Source organism: Monodon monoceros, unplaced genomic scaffold (assembly GCF_005190385.1).
Source record: "Monodon monoceros isolate NGI ecotype Baffin Bay Population unplaced genomic scaffold, NGI_Narwhal_1 Super_Scaffold_16, whole genome shotgun sequence".
In the NCBI taxonomy this organism is placed as follows: Eukaryota; Metazoa; Chordata; class Mammalia; order Artiodactyla; family Monodontidae; genus Monodon; species Monodon monoceros.
The window spans coordinates 111216024-111238984 of record NW_021703772.1 but is presented as its reverse complement, the minus strand read 5'-3'; the positions used below and the strand labels follow the sequence as shown (position 1 = coordinate 111238984).

The 22961-nt window shown below is 40.8% G+C and overlaps 1 protein-coding gene across 3 annotated transcripts in view; it reads left to right on the top strand.

Annotated features, from left to right (window-relative positions):
* Positions 1 to 22961, top strand: part of OCA2 (OCA2 melanosomal transmembrane protein) — a 271619-nt gene that overhangs the window by 57611 nt on the left and 191047 nt on the right. For all 3 annotated transcript variants that reach the window (XM_029225950.1, XM_029225951.1, XM_029225952.1), the window contains exons 8-9: positions 1092 to 1174; positions 2406 to 2559. In XM_029225950.1, coding sequence (XP_029081783.1) covers positions 1092 to 1174; positions 2406 to 2559 — 237 coding nt within the window. The remainder of the gene's footprint in view (positions 1 to 1091; positions 1175 to 2405; positions 2560 to 22961) is intronic.

Sequence of the window (22961 nt, the reverse complement as noted above, 5' to 3'; positions counted from 1 at the left end):
CAAAATGGAGTGTCACTGGAGTAATGGTGGGTTACTGCCCCATCACATTTTTCTGCCATGCAGAGAAGTGTCCCCAGAGCCAATGTCTCATTATGAAGAAGGCTGCGGTTTCTTGGGCAATGGCTGATGTTGCACCGATGTTCTAAACCGGTGGCTCTGGCTGTGGTCTTAGGACATAAACTTGGCTTCCCTGTTTGCAGCCCACAGCTCACTGGCTCCTCAGTAAAGACGAGGTAGGCACATTTCATCTGCTGTTGGCTCCTTTTGTGACCTTGTGTGGAGGAGGGCATGACCTTTTGCAGCCTGCTGACGTAGTTGCCTGCTCCAGAAACACAACACAGGAGATCTTTACTGAAGGATTTTTTTCTGATACACTCTTTCCAAGCACGGAAGTGTTTAAGAGAACTTTTGATCTCTCATTCATGCTTTGACCGATTTCAAAGTTCCTATTTTCAATTTTCTTTATGATTTGTGGGCGGCAAGACTCCTGTCCTCCCATTGAAAGTTCCCTGGCAACCTTAGTCAGGCTGCCTGCCTCTGCCTGGGTACACCTCCATCTCTGCACACATCTGGCCCCTCTCAGCTGGCTTCTCCATTTCTCTGCTCCTGACAAGAACGTACAGGCACTTTGGCCCGCAGCAAAGGCAGCTCATCCTCTGGCCCTCCCTCCCACAGGCTCCTGTGACCTGGGTGTGGAGAGTTTCCTGCCTTCAGTTTGCAAACAGGAAGCAGTTCTAAACAAGCCTTTCTCGTCAGTTGCCTCAGTGGGTTTAGAAGACTCCAAGTCTCCAGTAATGTGCAATGATTTCCTTTTCTCTTAATGTATTGTATTTACTTCTATATCTTTGTGTCTTTGTACATGAATTCTGTATTTGTACTTCCATATTTTTCTTAAACACAGCCCTCTAGTTGTGGACATTTCCAGCTGCACACCACCTGGCCATCTCTAGTGTCTCCGTGCGAAAAGGCTTCATGCTCTTCTCTTTCTCCTTTTCTTATTCTAAACGAGGACCTACACTGAACAGCGTGGGACCCCAGGTGATGGTCCAGGTTCAAAGCCTTACCAGGATTTCATGCTTTGACTTTTACAGGTCACTCATAACTGGACGGTGTTTTTAAATCCAAGCAGAAGTGAGCGCACGGTGCTGAGCAGGACCTTTGAGGTTCTGAGCAGGTGGGTCTTGGTGACTGAGGTCTTGGGGAAGCCCCTCTGGGACACACTCACCTAGAGAAGTGTGACCCTTGGGACTCCAGTTATGAATAGCCAGGCTAGTTACGGGCTTGGACGAGATGCTCCTCTTGTGTAGACAGTGAACATGAGGCTGTGGCCGGGCGTCAAAACCACATATATCAGGAAGTAAGAGGATTGATTACAGGGCCCATTTGGAAGCAAATGGTGTTTTATAGCTGATGCTTTAAATTCATTAATATCATGAAGCTATGCAATGGGGAATTCTAGAAAATCTTAGGATTCTTTTTTTCTTTAATGCCACTCCGTATTAAGTCTGTACTCTTGGTTACTGTATGAGTTTGCTAGGCCTGCTATAACAAATACCACAGACGGGTGGTTTAAACAGTAGAAATTTATTTCCTCAAGTTGTCAACAGGGTGTGTCTCTCCTGAGGTCCCTCTCCTTGCTGTGTAGACACCATCTTCCCCCTGTGTCCTCACGTGCTTGTTCCTCTGTGCATGTCTGTGCCCCAAACTCCTTTTCTTATAAGGACACCAGTCATATTGGTGTCACTATTTTTGACTTAATCATCTTTGTAAAGATCTTATCTCCAAATACAGTCACATTCTGAAGTGGGGTTAGGAAGTCCACATATTGAAGGGACACAATTCAGCTCAGAACAGTTACTGAAATTTTAGAAAGTGCTTTAGTTTCACCATGCCACATGCTGTCGATGACTTACATGCTTCTTGTTCCTGGTGCTTTCACACCACTGGTGACAACCTGTCTACCTGTTCTCAGGTTGCACATCCTTTTCCAAATCTCTCACATGTGAGAATAGTCGGCTGTGCTATTTGTTAGCAGGTAAAGCAATCAGATATGTGATAAGGAGGAAGAGGGAAAATTAAATGGCTAACCACTGTGAACTTCCCTGCTCACTGTTCATTGTTGGAGTGGCAGCTGCAGCAACGAAGGCGCTGCCTGATGGGGGCTGAGTAGCTATGTCAGAGGGGCCTGGCCACGGGGAGGCTGTGCATGCATCTCACACAGCTTGCCTGTGCTCAGGGCTCCTCATCTGCCAGGTCAGGCATCGTGTGAGTCACTCTGAGATCAGTTCAGGCTCTGGTTATGGCCATGGATGACGTGTTGGGAAAGACACCGAGGGAGCAGCACTAATGGTGGATGGCTGGTCTGTTTCCCTTATCAGTGGTAAGATCTTTGCTTCATTCTGCAGAGACCCTGTTTCCATCAGCGTTCGAGCCTCCCTCCAGCAGACCCAGGTTGTTCCTCTTTTGATGGCTTATCAATACCTCCGCACAAGCGTTGAAGCACAAGTGACCGTGGCTGCGGTCATTCTTGCTGGGGTCTACGTGCTGATTATATTTGAGGTAACTTGCATGCCTGCTCTCCTGCGTTTATCTGTGCGCCCACAAGTGTATTTTAACACTTACTTGTTGGGTGCTTAGGGATGGGCTCAGTCTTGCATCTTAGTCAAACTGAAATAGTGTCTTTCCTAAAAAGTGACATTTCCCTCATTCTAGGTAGAAAATTGCTCTGTACTGCAATATCTGCTGAATCTTGGCAATTGACATATGCAAGATAAGTTTTGCCAGGCACCAGCAACAGTTTATTGAGAAAACTGAATATGCATGTGATTTTCTCACCCTCACTTTGCTGCTCACACGAAGTGTGATCCTGAGGGGACAAACGTTGGACCTCTCTGAGACTCAGGGTCTTCTTTTGTAAGATGGGCATGTTAAAATGCCCCCTAGCTGTTTCATAGGATTGTGTGCCTGATGGGGACCTGGGAGACCTTGGGCTACATGTGGGGAAGGATTATTATCTTTTATGCTTATCAACTCAGCTAATGAGCCTTTTCACAAGTGATCTCATGTCCCATAAATTCAATTTTTCTGGGAAACTTTAAGTGTGGCTATACTTTCAATAGCATGGAACAAAGTACAGACACTGCCTGGGCTGGGCAGGTCCATCATTGGTTTGATTGTGAAACCAGATTTACAACAACGTGTTGATGGGAATGTTGGCTCCAGTGGGCTGAGCCTGGAGGGTCAGGAGAGGATGTGACTGTGAAGAGGTGTTTCTTCCCGAGGTATGAGAAGTGCTGTGGAACTTCAAGGAGGTGAGCTGAGGGAGGAGTCACCAGGATAGTTCCTGAAGTCCCCTGCGGCTGTCTGGTCTGCCTGGCTCCAGCAAGTTGAGCCCCTAGCTGTCCAGCAATGTCCACTCACTGGTTTAGTTGCTCTTTCTCTTAATGTCTCTTTTATTCTGGGGCAGCTCTATTCTCTCCATTCTTTCTCTATTTTCTTTTCAATCAATATTATCATTGTTTCAGAATTCCTATGGCCACACACACACTCTGTGATCCATCAGAGTCCAGAGGGGTCCAGGAGCAGGTCGTTGAGCAGTTTTCTCCCTGAGAGGCCACAGAGAGCACACTCCTCCCTCTGTGGCAGTGTTTCTGCCAAGGGCAGGATGCTTGAGATTCAGAGCCCAAGGCTGTTGCTGGGGGCTTGTCACATAGGCACCCTCAGCCCACCAAAGTCCCAGAAGTAAGGCAGATGTTCACAAAAAGTCACATTTTTATACCAACAGTTTAGGCATACTCGTACAGCAGAATGCAGTACTCCAGGCCTACAGAGCAACCTTATCACTTGGTAACACAGGAAACATTTCAAAAGCCAGGTACTCAGATGTCAGCCAAGGCCAACCCTGGAGCAGGCTCTTCTAAAGGCCCTTCTAATGATGGCTGCCTTAGGCTTGAGGTCTTCACTGCACCACCATCTGGTTGAAAAATCCTATTCTGTTTTTCTGTAGAATATCCTGCACCCTGGATTGTTACTCTAGTCCCTCTATCTCTGACAGACTACAATTTAGATCTGAAGCCTTCAGGTTAAATTTTGGGGCCCATATGCTTCACAGGTGTGCTGGGAGTTTGAGTTGTATTGAGGAGAAGGAATCTGGGTGTCCTCCTTTCAGGGATGCTGAGATTGCCCAGTGAGTTTAGGTGGTAGCAGCCCAGCCTGTTTGTTGTCATGCTCCCTGCTGCTACCTTTGCTCTTAATGGCTTTAATACCCACCAGGGACCATTGCCTGACTCAGTGGTTTCATTAGCATTTACAGTAAACTTTCTGTCCTTCATTCTGCATTTATAAATGATTCATTCTGTATTGAAGAACTTTCTCCCACCCAATTTCCTTATTGTGAAACACACTTCATGCCAGAGACACAAGATTAATTTTCTTTTATTAATGATTTTCATAGTAGTGAATAGCTGCCTTAGCAACTTACAGTGGTATCCACTGAGTTATTTTGTGTCTCTTAGATTTTTTTTTTTTTTTTTTTTGCGGTACGTGGGCCTCTCACTGTTGTGGCCTCTCCCGTTGCGGAGCACATGCTCTGGACGTGCAGGCTCAGCGGCCATGGCTCACGGGCCCAGCTGCTCCGTGGCATGTGAGATCCTCCCGGACCGGGGCACGAACCCGTGTCCCCTGCATCGGCAGGTGGACTCTTAACCACTGCGCCACCAGGGAAGCCCTCTTAGATTTTTTTGAATATCATTTTGAACTTATGGATATAATAGATTCAGTGTGCTTTAATTAATCACAGTCACTAATAATTAAAAAAATACAGTCCAGTGCCAATTTATTTATTTATTTTTGAATTTTATTTTATTGTATTTTTTAAAACAGCAGGTTCTTATTAGTTACCTGTTTTATACATATTAGTGTATATATCTCAATCCCAATCTCTCAATTTATCCCACCACCACTGCCCCCCGCTTTCCCCCTCTGGTGTCCATATGTTTGTTCTCTACATCTGTGTCTCTATTTCTATCTTGCAAACTGGTTCAAATGTACCATTTTTGTAGATTCCACACACACACGTTAATATATGATATATGTTTTTCTCTTTCTGCCTTACTTCACTCTATATGACAGTCTCTAGGTCCTTCCATGTCTCTACAAATGACCCAGTTTCATTCCTTTTTATGGCTGAGTAATATTCCATTGTATATATGTACCACATCTTCTTTATCCATTCATTTGTCGGTGGGCATTTAGGTTGCTTCCATGACCTGGCTATTGTAAGTAGTGCTGCAATGAACATTGGAGTGCATGTGTCTTTTTGAATTATGGTTTTCTCTGGGTATATGCCCAGTAGTGGGATTGCTTGCTGGGTCATATGGTAATTCTATTTTCAGTTTTTTAAGGAACCTCCATACTGTTCTCCATAGTGGCTGTATCAATTTACATTCCCACCAACAGTGCTGGAGGATTCCCTTTTCCCCACACCCTCTCCAGCATTTGTATTTTGTAGATTGTCTCATGATGCCCATTCTAACTGGGGTAAGGTGATACTTTACTGTAGTTTTGATTTGCATTTCTCTAATAATTAGTGATGTTGAGCAGCTTTTCATGTGCTTCTTAGCCATCTGTATGTCTTCTTTGGAGAAATGTCTATTTAGGTCTTCTGCCCATTTTTTGATTGGGTTGTTTGTTCTTTTAATATTGAACTGCATGAGCTGTTTATATATTTTGGAGACTAATCCTTTGTCCGTTGATTCGTTTGCAAATATTTTCTCCCGTTCTGAGGTTTGTCTTTTTGTCTTGTTTATAGCTTCCTTTGCTGTGCAAAAGCTTTTAAGTTTCATTAGGTCCCATTTGTTTATTTCTGTTTTTATTTCCATTACTCTAGGAGGTGGGTCAAAAAGATCTTGCTGTGATTTATGTCAAAGAGTGTTCTTCCTATGTTTTCCTCTAAGAGATTTGTAATGTCCAAGCTTACATTTAGGTCTTTAATCCATTTTGAGTTTATTTATATTTACTTATTTGAATTTGTCATCTTGTATTCTTTTCTTTTCCTTTTTTAAAAAAATATTTATTGGAGTGTAATTGCTTTACAATGGTGTGTTAGTTTCTGTTTTATAACAAAGTGAATCAGTTATACATATGTTCCCATATCTCTTCCCTCTTGCATCTTGCTCCCTCCCACCCTCCCTATCCCACCCCTCTAGGTGGTCACAAAGCACCGAGCTGATCTCCCTGTGTTATGCAGCTGCTTCCCACTAGCTATCTACCTTATGTTTGGTAGTGTATATATGTCCATGCCTCTCTCTTTCTTTGTCAGAGCTTATTCTTCCCCCTCCCCATATCCTCAATTCCATTCTCTAGTAGGTCTATGTCTTTACTCCTGTCTTGCCCCTAGGTTCTTCATAACCTTTCTTTTTTTTTAAATCTTTATTGGAGTGTAATTGCTTTACAATAGTGTGTTAGTTTCTGCTTTATAGCAAAGTGAATCAGTTATATATATACACATGTCCCCATATCTCTTCCCTCCTGCGTCTCCCTCCCCCCCATCCTCCCTATCCCACCCAACTAGGCAGTCACAAACCACCTAGCTGATCTCCCTGTGCTAGGTGGCTGCTTCCCACTAGCTATCAACTTTATGCTTGGTAGTGTATATATGTCCATGCCACTCTCTCACCTCGTCACAGCCTACCCCTCCCCCTCCCCATATCCTCAAGTCCATGCTCTAGTAGGTCTGTGTCTTTATTCCCATCTTACCCCTAGGCTCTTCATGACCATTGTTTTTTCTTAGATTCCATATATATGTGTTAGCATATGGTATTTGTTTTTCTCTTTCTGACTTCGCTCTGTATGACAGAGTCTAGGTCCATCCACCTCACCACAAATAACTCAATTTCGTTTCTTTTTATGGCTGAGTAATATTCCATTGTATATATGTGCCACATCTTCTTTATCCATTCATCTCTTAATGGACACTTAGGTTACTTCCATGTCCTGGCTGTTGTAAATAGAGCTGCAATGAACATTTTGGTACATGATTATTTTTGAATTATGGTTTTCTCAGGGTATATGCCCAGTAGTGGGATTGCTGGGTCATATGGTACTTCTATTTGTAGTTTTTTAAGGAACCTCCATACTGTTCTCCATAGTGGCTGTTATCAATTTACATTCTCACCAGCAGTGCAGGAGGGTTCCCTTTTCTCCACACCCTCTCCAGCATTTATTGTTTGTAGATTTTTTGATGATGGCCATTCTGACCAGTGTGAGATGATATCTCATTGTAGTTTTGATTTGCAGTTCTCTAATGATTAATTATGTTGAGCATTCTTTCATGTGTTTGTTGGCAATCTGTATATCTTCTTTGGAGATATGTCTATTTAGGTCTTCTGCCCATTTTTGGATTGGATTGTTTGCTTTTTGATATTGAGCTGCATGAGCTGCTTGTAAATTTTGGAGATTAATCCTTTGTCCATTGCTTCATTTGCAAAAATTTTCTCCCATTCTGAGGGCTGTCTTTTGGTCCTGTTTATGGTTTCCTTTGCTGTGCAAAAGCCTTGAAGTTTCATTAGGTCCCATTTGTTTATTTTTGTTTTTATTTCCATTTCTCTAGGAGGTGGGTCAAAAAGGATCTTGCTGTGATTTACGTCATAGGGTGTTCTGCCTATGTTTCCCTCTAAGAGTTTTATAGTTTCTGGCCTTACATTTAGGTCTTTAATCCGTTTTGAGTTTATTTTTGTGTATGGTGTTAGAGAGTGCTCTAATTTCATTCTTTTACATGTACCTGTCTAGTTTTCCCAGTACCACTTGTTGAAGAGGCTGTCTTTTTTCTACTGTATATTCTTGCCTCCTTTATCAAAGATAAGTTGACCATATATGCGTGGGTTTATCTCTGGGCTTTCCCTCCTGTTCCATTGATCCATCTTTCTGTTTTTGTGCCAGTACCATACTGTCTTGATTACTGTAGCTTTGTAGTATAGTCTGAAGTCAGGGAGCCTGATTTCTCCAGCTCCATTTTTCTTCTCAAGATTGCTTTGGCTATTCGGGGTCTTTTGTGTTCCCATACAAATTGTGAAATTTTTTGTTCTAGTGCTGTGAAAAATGCCAGTGGTAGTTTGACAGTGATTGCATTGAATCTGTAGATTGCTTTGGGTAGTAGGGTCATTTTCACAATGTTGATTCTTCCAATTCAAGAACATGGTATATCTCTCCATCTATTTGTATCATCTTTAATTTCTATCAGCAGCATCTTATAATTTTCTGAATACAGGTCTTTTGTCTCCTTAGGCAGGTTTATTCCTAGCTATTTCATTCTTTTTGTTACAATGGTAAATGGGAGTGTTTTCTTGATTTCACTTTCAGATTTTTCATCATTAGTGTAGGAATGCAAGAGATTTCTGTGCATTAATTTTCTATCCTGCTACTTTACCAAATTCATTGATTAGCTCTAGTAGTCTTCTGGCAGCATCTTTAGGATTCTCTATGTATAGTATCATGTCATCTGCAAACAGTGACAGCTTTACTTCTTCTTTTCCGATTTGGATTCCTTTTATTTCTTTTTCTTCTCTGATTGCTGTGGCTAAAACTTCCAAAATTATGTTGAATAAGAGTGGTGAGAGTGTGTAACCTTGTCTTATTCCTGATCTTAGTGGAAATGGTTTCAGTTTTTCACCATTTTGGATGATGTTGGCTGTGGGTTTGTCATATATGTCCTTTATCATGTTGAGGAAAATTCCCTCTATGCCTACTTTCTGGAGGGTTTTTATCATAAATGGGTGTTGAATTTTGTCAAAAGCTTTCTCTGCATCTGTTGAGATGATCATATGGTTTCCCTCCTTCAGTTTGTTAATATGGTGTATCACATTGATTGATTTGCATATATTGAAGAATCATTGCATTCCTGGGATAAACCCCACTTGATGATGGTGTATAATCCTTTTAATGTGCTGTTGGATTTTGTTTGCAAGTATTTTGCTGAGGATTTTTGCATCTATGTTCATCAGTGATACTGGCCTGTAGTTTTCTTTCGTTGTGACATCCTTGTCTGGTTTTGATATCAAGGTGATGGTGGCCTCGTAGAATGAGTTTCGGAGTGTTCCTCCCTCTGCTATATTTTGGAAGAGTTTGAGAAGGATAGGTGTTAGCTCTTCTCTCAATGTTTGATAGAATTCACCTGTGATGCCATCTGGTCCTGGGCTCTTGTTTCTTGGAAGATTTTTAATCACAGTTTCAATTTCAGTGCTTGTGATTGGTCTGTTCATATTTTCTATTTCTTCCTGGTTCAGTCTCAGAAGGTTGTGCATTTCTAAGAATTTGTCAGTTTCTTCCAGGTTGTCTATATTATTGGCATATAGTTGTTTGTAGTAATCTCTCATGATCCTTTGTATTTCTGCAGTGTCAGTTTTTACTTCTTTTTCATTTCTAATTCTATTGATTTGAGCCTTCTCCCTTTTTTTCTTGATGAGTCTGGCTTATGGTTTATCAATTTTGTTTATCTTCTCAAAGAACCATCTTTTACTTTTATTGATCTTTGCTATTGTTTCCTTCATTTATTATTCATTTTGTTCTGATCTGATTTTTATTATTGTGTCATTTAAAGGTTGTGTTTCCTTATTAATTTTCTGCCTGGATGATCTGTCCATTGGTGTAATTCAGATTTTAAAGTCCTCCACTATCATTGTGTTACTGTCAATTTCCTCTTTTATAGCTGTTAGCATTTGCCTTATGGATTGAGGTGGTACTGTGTTGAATGCATATATAATTGTTACATCTTCTCCTTTGATTAATTCCTTGATCATTATCTAGTGTCCTTCCTTGTCTCTTGTAGCATTCTTTATTTTATTTTGTTTTATTTTTTAATTTGTTTATTTTTGGCTGCCTTGGGTCTTCGTTGCTGTGCACAGGCTTTCTGTAGTTGCAGTGCGTGGGTGCTACTCTTCATTGCCATGCACGGGCCTGTCATTGTGGTGACTTCTCTTGTTGCAGAGCAAGGGCTCTAGGGGCACAGTGTTCATGAGTTATGGCACACTGGCTCAGTAGTTGTGGCTCACGGGCTCTAGAGTGCAGGCTCAGTAGTTGTGGCACATGGGCTTAGTTGCTTTGCGACATGTGGGATCTTCCTGGAGCAGAGCTTGAACCCATGTCCCCTCATTGGCAGGTGGATTCTTAATGACTGTGCCACCAGGGAAGTCCCATTCTTTATTTTAAAGTCTATTTTATCTGATATGAGTATTGCTGCTCCAGCTTCCTTTTGATATCCATTTGCATGGAATATTTTTTCCATCCCCTCACTTTCAGTTTGTATGTGTCCCTAGGTCTGAAGTGGGTCTCTTGTAGATAGCATATATATGGGTCTTGTTTGTGTATCCATTCAGTGAGCCTATGTGTTTTGGTTGGAGCATTTAATCCATTCACATTTAAGGTAATTATTTATATGTATGTTCCTATTACCATTTTCTTAATTGTTTTGGGTTTGTTTTTCTAGGTCCTTTTCTTCTGTTGTGTTTCTCACTTAGAGAAGGTCCTTTAGCATTTGTTGTATAGCTAGTTTGGTGGTGCTTGTCTGTAAAGCTTTTGATTTCTTTGTCGAATCTGAATTAGATCCTTGCTGGGTAAAGTAATCTTGGTTGTAAGTTCTTCCCTTTCATCACTTTAAATATATTGTGCAACTCCCTTCTGGCGTGTAGAGTTTCTGCTGAGAAATCAGCTGTTAACCTTATGGGAGTTCCCTTGTATGTTATTTGTCCTTTTTCCCTTGTTGCTTTTAACAATTTTTCTTTGTCTTTAATTTCTGTCAGTTTGATTACTGTGTGTCTTGGCATGTTTCTCCTTGGATGTATCCTGCCTGGGACTCTCTGTGCTTCCTGGACTTGGGTGGCTCTTTACTTTCCCATGTTAGGGAAGTTTTTGACTATAATCTCTTCATATATTTTCTCGGGTCCTTTCTCTCTCTCTTCTCCTTCTGGGACCCCTATAATGTGAATTTTGGTGCATGTATTGTTGTCCCAGAGGTCTCTTAGGCTGTCTTCATTTCTTTTCATTCTTTTTTCTTTATTCCTCTCTGCAGCAGTGAATTCCACCTTTTTGTCTTCCAGGTCACTTATCCATTCCTCTGCCTCATTTATTCTGCTATTGATTCCTTCTAGTGTATTTTTCATTTCAGTTATTGTATTGCTCATCTCCATTTGTTTATTCTTTAACTCTTCTAGGTGTTTGTTCTTTAATTCTTCTAGGTCTTTGTTAAACATTTCTTGCATCTTCTCACTCTTTGCCTCCATTCTTTTTCTGAGGTCTTGGATCTTCACTCTCATTATTGATCTCATTATTGATGATTGTTCAGCAGTTAGTTGTGATTCCAGTGATCTTCACTCTCATTATTCTGAATTCTTTTTCTGAAGGTTGCCTATCTCTACTTCCTTTAACTATTTTTCTGGGGTTTTATATTGTTCTTTCATCTGGTACTTAGCCCTCTGCCTTTTCATATTGTCTATCTTTGTGTGAATGTGGTTTTCATTCCACAGGCTGCAGTATTGTAGTTCTTCTTGCTTCTGCTCTCTGCCCTCTCGTGGATGAGGCTGTCTAAGAGGCTTGTGCAAGCTTACTGATGGGAGGGACTGGTGATGGGTAGAGCTGGGTGTTGCTCTGTTGGGCAGAACTCAGTAAAACTTGAATCCACATTTCTGCTGATGGGTGGGGCTGAATTCCCTCCATGTTGGTCGTTTGGCCTGAGGTGATCCAACACTGGAGGCTACAGGTTCTTTGGTGAGGCTAATGGCAGACTCCGGGAGAGCTCACACCAAGGAGTACTTCCCAGAACTTCTGTTGCCAGTGTCCTTGTCCCCAAAGTGAGCCACAGCCACCCCCACCTTTGCAGGAGACTCTCCAACACTAGCAGGTAGGTCTGGTTCAGTGTCTATGGGGTCACTGCTCCTTACCCCTGGGTTCTGACCTCACACTACTTTGTGTTTGCCCTCCAAGAGTGGAGTCTCTGTTTTACCCAGTCCTGTCAAAGTCCTGCTAGCCTTCAAAGTCTGATTCTCTGGGAATTCCTCCTCCCATTGCCAGAGCCCCAGGTTGGGAGGCCTGACGTGGGGCTCAGAACCTTCATTTTAGTGGGTGGAATTCTGTGGTATAATTGTTCTCCAGTTTGTGAGTCACCCACCCAGCAGGTATGGGATTTGATTTTATTGTGATTGTGCCTGTCCTACCATCTCACTGTGGCTTCTCCTTTGTCTTTGGATGTGGGGTACCTTTTTTGGTGAGTTCCAGTGTCTTCCTGTCAATGATTGTTCAGCAGTTAGTTGTGATTCCAGTGATCTTGCAAGAGGGAGTGAGCACACGTCCTTCTACTCTGCCACCTTGAATCAATCTCCAATGCCAATTTATTTTTGAAAAGACTTCTCTGTTATTCTAGGATTTTTTCATCATTTTTAATATAATTTTACAGCCTTTGAAAATTACATAATTTGTAAATTTTTATTAATCTTTCATAATTTAATGGTAGTTATTAATAGCTATTCAGAAAAAAATCCTCTCCCTCCCTCCTAACAGCTGTCCCGAGGTAATTAAGGCCCTGTAAGGAGATCAGTTCAATATGGCTTCCACCCTCGCAGAAACAAAAAGTGGATAAGTGAGAAGAAACCAGATACTTTGGTTCATTCATCTTGGTTCATTGAGGGAGCCCTTGGACTCCCTGTCAGTCAGGTGAACTGGTGCCCCTCAGGATAAGGCCTCACCCCCCCGCTGCTCCATACTATAATGTACTGGCTATATTATCTATTAAAAAATCTTTTTTTCTGCCTTGAAATAATTACAGATTCACAGGAGGTTGCAAAGTAATGTACAGGGAAGCTTCGTGCACTCTTCCCCTGCCTCTCTCAATGTTAACATGTTACACAACTGTGATTCAAAATCAAGACCAAGAAATTGGCGCTGGTAAAATCCTTACAGTTTATCCAGATTTGCTCCCTCTGATAGCCCTGAGAAGCAACACCCATCCTTTCCCTCACCATCCCTAAGGCCTGGCAACTACTAATTTTTTCTCCTCTATAATTATGTTATTTCACCAATGCTTTATAATGTAATAATGTAATATGTATCTTTTGAGATTTTTTTTTCACTCAGCCTGATTTCATTGAGGTTCACCCAAATTGTTGCATATATCAATAGTTTGTTGCTTTTTATTACTGAATAACATTTCATGGTATAGATGGAATGGTTTGTTTAAGCATTCATACTTTGAAGGGCTAAAAAAAATTTTGTATGTGTGTGTGGTGAGCTATTATAAGTAAAGCTGCTGCAAACATTTAAAAATGTTTTTAAAAAAACATTTTTATGTTTTTTTAATGTCAAGTTTTTAATATTCTTTATATATTCTAGATGTAAGTACTTCATTGAATATGTGGTTTGGAAATATTTTCTCTCCATCTAGTTTATGAATTTTTCCTTTTAAAGATTGTGCTTTTGCTGTCAAGTTTAAGAACTCTTTGCCTAGACCTAGATCCCAAAGATTTTTTCCTATGTTCTTCCCTAAAATTTTTGTTGTTTTACTTTTTACATTTAAGTCCATGATACATTTTGAATTAGTTTTTAAGGTGTGAACTAAGGGAGGAGATTCATTTTTTAACTTATGGATGTCCAATTGCTCCAGCACTATTGAAAAGGCTATCCCTTTTGAATTGCTTTTGTTCCTTTGTTAAAAATTACTTGGGCATATTCGTGTGGATATATTTCTGAGTTCTCTATTCTGTTTCATTGATCTGTGTGTCTATTATTCCACCAGTAAGACACTATCTTGATTACTACTTGATTATTGTAAGTCTTGACATTGGGAAGGATGATTTCACCCACTTAAAAAAAAATTGGTTTGGCTGTTCTATGGCCTTTCTCTTCCCATATACATTTTAGAATGGCCTTCCAGTACCTGATGGTATATCTCTCCATTTAATAAGGTCTTCTTTGATTTTTTAAAATAACTTTTCATCACACAGATCATGTACTTTTTAAATTAAATTTATAACTGTTTCCTTTGGAGCAATTATAAATGGTATTGTCAATGAAAAAATCAATAAACAATCAAGTTAAGAAGAAAAAAGAGAGAATTTTATTTGAGCTAAACTGAGAGACAAATAACCTGAAAGACAAATTCTCAGAAGCTCTGAGAACTGTTCACCTGTTGAAGGCACAATCATATACACTTTTAAGACAAAGGGTCATACATCAAATTGACATGCTGACATTTTACATGAAGTTCACCAAAGATACATAGTTCAGATAAGCACATACAAAGTAAGCAGTAGGTCACTATGCCCCCCACTACAGAGTTGGGAAAGATTGCTAATCTTTTAAGAAGTTACACTGCTAGCATCACAAGAAATGAGAAAAAAAATGATCTTTACAGTTGAGCAGGCACTCCTATCTTTGAGGAACTCTGGTTAATGTGTAATGCAGATGTACACTACACATTAGGGAGGGAGGGAGGAGGCCCAAAGGAAGAGAGAGACAGAGAGAGAGAGAATTTTATGTTTAAATTTTCTTGTTCTGCCTTAAAAATATAAATTTTATTTAGTCAATTTCTCCCTTTTAATCATCAGTCTTTCAATAGAAAGTATTAGGTGATCAAATATTTGGTTCCTGAATGCCAAGTGCTCACCTGCCCTGGGTCCGTCATATCCCTTGATGCTGGATCTTAATAGCCTGGTTCTTTCTTTTCTTTTAGGGAGTTACACTAGCAGAATGCTTGGGAAGAACTGACAGTCAATTCCAGGTTGTCCAATAGGACGTATGCCAATTTTACCCTGTGTTTTCACTGGGCATGCCCATTATCTTATATAGAACTATAGATATGATCAATAATTTCAAGTCATTTAGATGTCATTATTTTAGTTGGGGCTTGGATATACACTGAGAAGCACAAGAGATTATCATTCTAGAAGTGATACAGAACATAATCGATATAGCTAACCAACAATAAGAAAGTCATAAGCAGAGATTTAAACCATGAATCCCCAGAGCTGAAACTTTTACGTAAGATTTCACCTAGACTAGGAGGGGGATCTTTCAAGGCAGAAATTTTATTTTTCATGTGATTCATTAGATGAGACATATTAGGGGGTTCATCTGGTAGGAAAATACAATATTCAGTTTAGATTATAGTATAAGATCCCCCTTGCAAAGTGGTTTTTTTTTTTGCAGTACGTGGGCCCCTCACCGCTGTGGCCTCTCCCACTGCAGAGCATAGGCTCAGCGAGCCCGCTCCGCGGCATGTGGGATCCTCCCCGACCGGGGCACGAACCCTCATCCCCTGCATCGGCAGGCAGACTCTCAACCCCTGCGCCACTGGGGAAGCCCGCAAAGTGGTTTTAAAAATCAAGAGCCATTTGGTTTTGCAACATTGCTTTCCCATCATAGAAACCTCAGAATTGAATAAATTAATCAAATGTAGTAAAAAAATATAGGAGTATATGCCAATGGGGAAACATTTTATAGGCAATACTTTTATAAGGCAACCCTATTCTTGGGTTAAGAAATTTAGGGACATCTGATGTGTTGCTGGGCTAAGGGATTTAGGGATGTCTGCTGTGTTGCAATGCTCTTGTAGTCTCTTTGGCCATTTGTCAATGATGGCTGATAGATTCTGAGTATATCTTTGTTTACATGCATCCTGAAAGATTTTGTCACCAGGTATCTTGGTATCCTGCTACCATGGATCTCTTAACTCTGTAACTGGTAGAGAAAGGAGGTTCATCTGCCTCTTTGTACATAGACAACAGGGTCATATAATGTCCCAATAAGCATAAACCTTCTACCTGCCAGCTATTAAGACATTTATGTGCTCATCCTTGGGAAGGTGGGTCAATTCCAATACCACATATGAGACAAAACCTGGGGGAGCACAAGTGATCCCTCCCAGGGTGCTCAAATTGATAGCTTCATCAGTTGGAAGTTTTGTTAACATAGTATTAAATCTTGGATCATTTCTCCTGTAGGCTTTCAAAACACCATCTATATGGTATTTGACATAAGATAGTTGCTGGCACAAGTTATTTGTATTTTTCTCTTGAAGACATTTATTAAATAAGGGAGGTAGTTGCAGGGGAAGGTCCTAGGGTAAGTTTTGTCAATTCTCTAAGGGCCAAGGACTGTGTTGGACAAGGGATGGGAACATTAATACGTAGGAGAATTTGGACCTGAAAGTTCAGGCCAGAGGGAAATCAATCTAAGTATAGGAATTATGAGGGGCCTATATGAGACTTACACTGACTGAGGAATTTGATGACAGATCCAACAATTTGTTAAATTGCCTCTAGTAGTTATACTTTGTGACAATTTAACTAAAGAATTTTCTGTCTATCTCAAACACTGGGGCAAAAGTATAGCTGGAAGTAAAACAATAACTTTCAATTTTGACAGAGAGATAGACATTTGGTAAACAGTACAATTGAACTAGTAGGATGGGTCTTACAGGCCTGGTCTGGACTTTTGGGTTAGCTGTCTGCTACCCTGGTCATCTTTTCTCATCCTAGCTTGACGATGCTTGTCTTAGTTGAAGTCAGGTGTTAGAAACAGGGGTCAAAGTCCATTCAGGTGGAGGAGCATTTTTTAGCATTAGAGATGTGAATCCATGAATTTATGTCTTTCAGTTTGGCTGTACATGGCTTAGTTAATACTACCTGATAAGGCCCTTTCCATCATGGCTGCAGATAATCTTTAATTTGATGCCCTTTCTAATAAGCAAAATTTCTAGGTTGTAATCCATGATTCTTAAAGTTTCTGGCTCCTGGGAGCTTGCTGTAAAAGGAGTTAGTTATCAATCTTTAAATTTATTTTAAGTGCCTCAATAAGGCCCTGACAATAGTGTAGTATATCTCCCTTGAATCACTGTGGGTGAAAGTTTCCAAAAATATTGTTTTCAACGCATGAAGAAGGGCCACAGCAGGACCTGAGAGCTTCGACTTCAAAGAAAATGATGATGATGTTGATACCCAGCAGAGCTAATGTGTGCAGAGAGGCAAGCACAGTTCTGAGAATTCTGTGTTTGTTAATGGGACCCCCACCACAACCCTACTTTATAAGTGAGGAAATTGAAACAAAGAGAAGTCAAACTGCTTGCCCAAAGTCCTCAAGCTGGTGAAGATGGAGTGAGGGTGGATCCCGGAGGGCTTCCTTTGGAATCCAGTTTCCCACCGGGCTGCATTGTTTCTCAAGGAGCAAGGAAATGTCTGCAGCCAGAGCAAGGAAAGCAACACAGGGATGAAAGAATATCTGTTATGCACCTACCATGGTCTGGCTTTGTGTTTGCATATGTTATATTATTTAATTCTAAAAAGATGTGGGAGGCTGAATAATGACTCCCCCCTCCAACCCAAGGCATCTACTTCCTACTCTACAGAACCTGTGAATATGCGACCTTACAGGCAAAAGGGACTTTGCAGATGTGATTAAATTAAGGACCTGGGGAGATTATTCTGGATTGTCCAGGTGGGCCCAGTTCCCTAAAGTGGAGAACATTTCTGTGGTCAGAGGGAGATGCAGCTATGGAATAAGGGTCATAGAAAGGTGATGTGAGGAATTGACCCACTGTTGCTGGCTTAGAGGATGTGAAAGACGGGCACTGGTCATGGAATGTGCCTCTAGCAGCTGGAAAAGGTGAGGAAATGGGCGCTTTCATAGAGCCCACAGACCAGCACAGGGCAGAGTTCCTTGAGCTTAGCCGCTGTGTTGGATTTATGACCCATAGAATTGTAAGACAACAAGTTTGTTGTATTAAGCCACCTGGTTTGTGACAGCAGCCCTAGGAAATTAACACAGTAGGCCCCCTTCAGGGAGGTGTTATACTCTTGTTTGACAGGTGGAGAAACTGGGGCCTGGAGAAGATAACTTGGCGTAGGTCCCAGTCTTGGTTCGTGGGAGTGGCAGAATTGAACTCAGGTTCATCCATAGCGGATGTCACATGGTTACTGGGCTGCATCGACAGCTGAGAGGTGTCCCAGCCTGGCCTTCCCATCCTCCTGACCCCAGTGCCCCATGCATGTGCAGTGAGGTGACAACTCCCATTTTGTATACAAGAAGATATCTGAGGTTCAGAGGGGTCTTGCCTCATCCCCCATTTTGATGATCAGTCAGGGCCTTGTCTGTAATCAAAAGGTCTGGCTGCCGTGAGCTGGAGGGATCCATTGGAAAGACATTTGGGGTGTGTGTATAAACAACTGTGTATGAGTGAGTGTGTGTGTCTGTGTGTGCAAGTGCTTTTTAAAAAAATAAATGTATTTATTTATTTATTTATTTTGGTTGTGTTGGGTCTTCACTGCTGTGCGTGGGCTTTCTCCAGTTGTGGAGAGTGGGGGCTACCCTTCATTGCAGTGCATGGGCTTTTCATTGCGGTGGCTTCTCTTGTTGCGGATCACGGGGTCTAGGTGTGTGGGCTTCAGTAGTTGTGGCTCGCGGGCTCTAGAGCACAGGCTTAGTAGTTGTGGTGCGTGGGCTTAGTTGCTCTGTGGCATGTGGGATCTTCCCAGAGCAGGGCTTGAACCCATGTCCCCTGCACTGGCAGGCGGATTCTTAACCACTGCACCACCAGGAAAGTCCCTGTGCAAGTGTTTGTGTGAGACTGAGTGTGTGAGTGGGAGTCTCAGTGCTCCTTTCGCCTTCATGTCACTGGCTCACTTCCTGTGACCACGACCCCACTGCTCTGAGGCAGGGGTGGAGGGTCTGGCCCATTGACCACACCTGTGATTTGATGAGTTGGTTCCCCATATGAGTGGGTGCCCTCAGCAGCAGGAGCAGACAAGTCCTGACTGCAGAGTGAGTTTCCACACCCTTGCTCTCATTAAGGTCCAGTCTGTGCCTCTCCCCAACTGACCTCATCTGGGTCAGGGACTGGGGTAGCTGCCATGCACTCTCAGGAGCTGTGTGTGGCTCAGACACATCACACTGCGGATAACGATTGGCTTAGCTACTTTCCTTTGTCACCTGAGACCCCCAGGGTGTGGACTGGCGTGGACCTTCTCTCCAGTGCTTTGGAACCTGATCCCACACCAGAGAGGAATGGGAGCCTCAGGAGGCATGTGACATCAGGGCCTACCTGCAGGGGTAGGGAAGAGTGATGGGAGCTGCAAGGTGTCCCTGTCTCAGCTAGGGTTCCTCCTGCTTTTATGATCTAGCAGGGGCAAATCTCTTCATTGTTGTTGTTGTTGTTGTTGTTGAGAGTTATTTTATTTGCCGACAATATGTGCTTCAAAATAGTCTGCTTTGGTGTTTTACAGAATACTTCATCTTTTTTTTTCTCTTTTTGCCATTTTTAGAGCACTGGAGGTCTGGGCTGCACATTTTTTTTAAATGAGATATAATTGACACAACATTGTGTAAGTTTAGGGTGTACAATGTGTTGATTTGATACATTTATATATTGCAATATGATTACCAATGTAACTTTAGCTAACACCTCTATCGTGTCACCTAATTATCAATTCTTTTATGTGGTGAGAACAATTAAGATCTAGTCTCTTAGCAATTTTGAAGTTGATAATACAGTATTGTTGACCAGAATCGCTACACTGTGCATTAGATCTCCAGGACTTATTTATCTTCTAGTTGTAAGTTTGTATCCAGAAATAACATCTCCTCAATTCCCTACCCCTCGGCCCCTGGTAACCACCATTTCACACTGTACAAGTTTGTCTTTTTAAGATTCCACATATAAGTGAAATCATACAGTATTTGTCATTCTCTGTCTGACTTATTTCACTTGGCACAATACCCTCAAGGTCTATACTAGTTGTTATAAATGGCAGGATGTCCTTCTACCTCATGGCTGAATAACATTCCATTGTGTGTGTGTGTGTGTGTGTGTGTGTGTTCTTTGTTTCTATATTTTGGCTATTGTGAATAATGCTGCAGTAAACATGGGGGCACAGATAGCTTTTCAAGATCCTGTCTTCATCTCCTTTGGATAATCATATGGTAGTTCTATTTTTAATTTTTTGAGGAAGTTTCATAGTGGCTGCACCAATTTACATTCCCATCAACAGTGCACAAGTGTTATGATTTGCCCACATCCTCACCATCACTCATTGTCTCTTATCTTTTTGATCATGGCCTTTCTAATAGATATGGGGTATTATGACTTTGTGATATTAATTTGCATTTCCCTGATGATTTGCAATGTTGAACATCTTTTCATGTGCCTGTTGGCAATTTTTATGTCTCCTATGGAAAAATATTCAAGTCCTGTGCCCATTTTATGATCGGATCGTTTTGTTTCCTTTCTTTTTTTCTTTGTTTCTTTTCTTTCTTTCTCTCTTTCTTTCTTTCTCTCTTTCTTTCTTTCTTTCTTTCTTTCTTTCTTCTTTCTTTTTTACATCTTTATTGGTGTATAATTGCTTTACAATGTTAGTTTCTGCTGTATAACAGTGAATCAGCTATATGTATGCATATATCCCCATATCCCCTCCCTCTTGTGCCTCCCACCCAGCTGCCCTATCCACCCTCCTAGGTGGTCAAAAAATACCAAGCTCATCTCCCTGTGCTATGCAGCTGCTTCCCACTAGTTATCTGTTTTACGTTTGGAAGTGTATATATGTCAGTGCTACTCTCTCACTTCTTCCCAGCTTCCCCTTCCCCCACCCTGTGCCCGGAAGTCCATTCTCTACATCTGCATCATTATTCCTGTCCTGCCCCTAGGTTCATCAGAACCATTTTTCCCCTTAGATTCCATATATATGTGTTAGCATATGGTATTGTTTTTCTCTTTCTGATTTACTTCACTCTGTCTTACAAACTCTAGGTCCATCCACCTCAATATAAATAACTCAATTCTGTTTCTTTTTACAGCTGAATAATATTCCATTGTATATATGTGCCACATCTTCTTTATCCATTCATCTGTCGATGGACACTTAGGCTGCTTCCATACCCTAACTATTGTAAATAGTGCTGCAATGAACATTGTGGTACATGTTACTTTTTGAATTATGGTTTTCTCAGGGTATATGCCCTGTAGTGGCATTACTGGGTCATATGGTAACTCTATTTTTAGTTTTTTGAGGAACCTCCATACTGTTCTCCATAGTGGCTGTATCAATTTACATTCCCACCAACAGTGCAAGAGGGTTGCCTTTTCTCCACACCCTCTCCAGGATTTATTGTTTGTAGATTTTTTGATGATGGCCATTTTGACCTGTGTGAGGTGATACCTCACTGTAGTTTTTATTTGCATATCTCTAATGATTAGAGATGTTGAGCATCCTTTCATGTGTTTGTTGGCAACCTGTATATCTTTTTTGGAGAAATGACTATTTAGGTCTTCTGCCCATTTTTGGATTGGGTTGTCTGTTTTCTTGATATTGAGCTGCATAAGCTGCTTGTATATTTTGGAGATTAATCTTTTGTCGGTTAATTCATTTGCAAATATTTTCTCCCATTTTGAGGGTTGTCTTTCCGTCTTATTTATGGTTTCCTTTGCTGTGCAAAAGCTTTTAAGTTTCATTAGGTGCCATTAGTTTAGTTTTGTTTTTTATTTCCATTACTCTAGGAGGTGGGTCAAAAAGGATCTTGCTGTGATTTATGTCATAGAGTGTTCTGCCTATGATTTCCTCTAAGAGTTTAATAGTGACTGGCCTTACATTTAGGTCTTTAATCCATTTGAGTTTATTTTTGTGTATGGTGTTAGGGAGTATTCTAATTTCATTCTTTTACATGTAGCTGTCCAGTTTTCCCAGCCACACTTATTGAAGAGGCTGTCTTTTCTCCATTATATATTCTTGTCTCCTTTATCAAAGATAAGGTAACCATATGTGTGTGGGTTTATCTCTGGGCTTTCTATCCTGTTCCATTGATCTATATTTCTGTTTTTGTGCCAGTACCATACTGTCTTCATTACTGTAGCTTTGTAGTATAGTCTGAAGTCAAGGAGCCTAATTCCTCCAGCTCCATTTTACTTTCTCAAGATTGCTTTGGATATTCGAGGTCTTTTGTGTTTCCATACAAATTGTAAAATATTTATTCTAGTTCTGTGAAAAATGCCATTGGTAATTTAATAGGGATTGCATTGAATCTGTAGATTGCTTTGGGTTGTATAGTCATTTTCACTGTGTTGATTCTTCCAGTCCAGCAACATGGTATATCTCTCCATCTGGTTTTATCCTCTTTAATTTCTTTCATCAGTGTCTTATAGTTTTCTGCATACAGGTCTTTTGTCTCATTAGGTAGGTTTATTCATAGGTATTTCATTCTTTCTGTTGCAATGGTAAATGGGAGTGTTTCCTTAATTTCTCTTTCAGGTTTTTCATTATTATTGTACAGGAATGCAAGAGATTTCTGTGCATTAATTTTCTATCCTGCTACTTTACCAAATTCATTGATCAGCTCTAGTAATTTTCTGGTGGCATCTTAGGATTCTCTATGTATAGTATCATGTCATCTGCAAGCAGTGACAGTTTTACTTCTTCTTTTCCGATTTGGATTCCTTTTATTTCTTTTTCTTCTCTGATTACCATGGTTAAAACTTCCAGAACTATGTTGAGTAATAGTGGTGAGAGTGGGCAACTTTGTCTTGTTCCTGATTTTAGAGGAAATGGTTTCAGGTTTTCACCATTGAGAATGATGTTGGCTGTGTGTTTGTCATATATGGCCTTTATTATGTTAAGTAGGTTCCCTCTATGTCCACTTTCTGGAGAGTTTTTATTATAAATGGGTGTTGAATTTTGTCAAAAGCTTTTTCTGCATCTATTGAGATGATCATATGGTTTTTCTCCTTCAATTTGTTAATATGGTGTGTCACATTGATTGATTTGCATATACTGAAAAATCCTTGCATCCCTGGGGTAATGTGTATGATCCTTTTAATGTGCTGTTGGATTCTGTTTGCTAGTATTTTTTTGAGGATTTTTGCATTTATGGTCATCATTGATATTGGCCTGTAGTTTTCTTTTCTTGTGACATCTTTGTCTGGTTGTGGTATCAGGGTG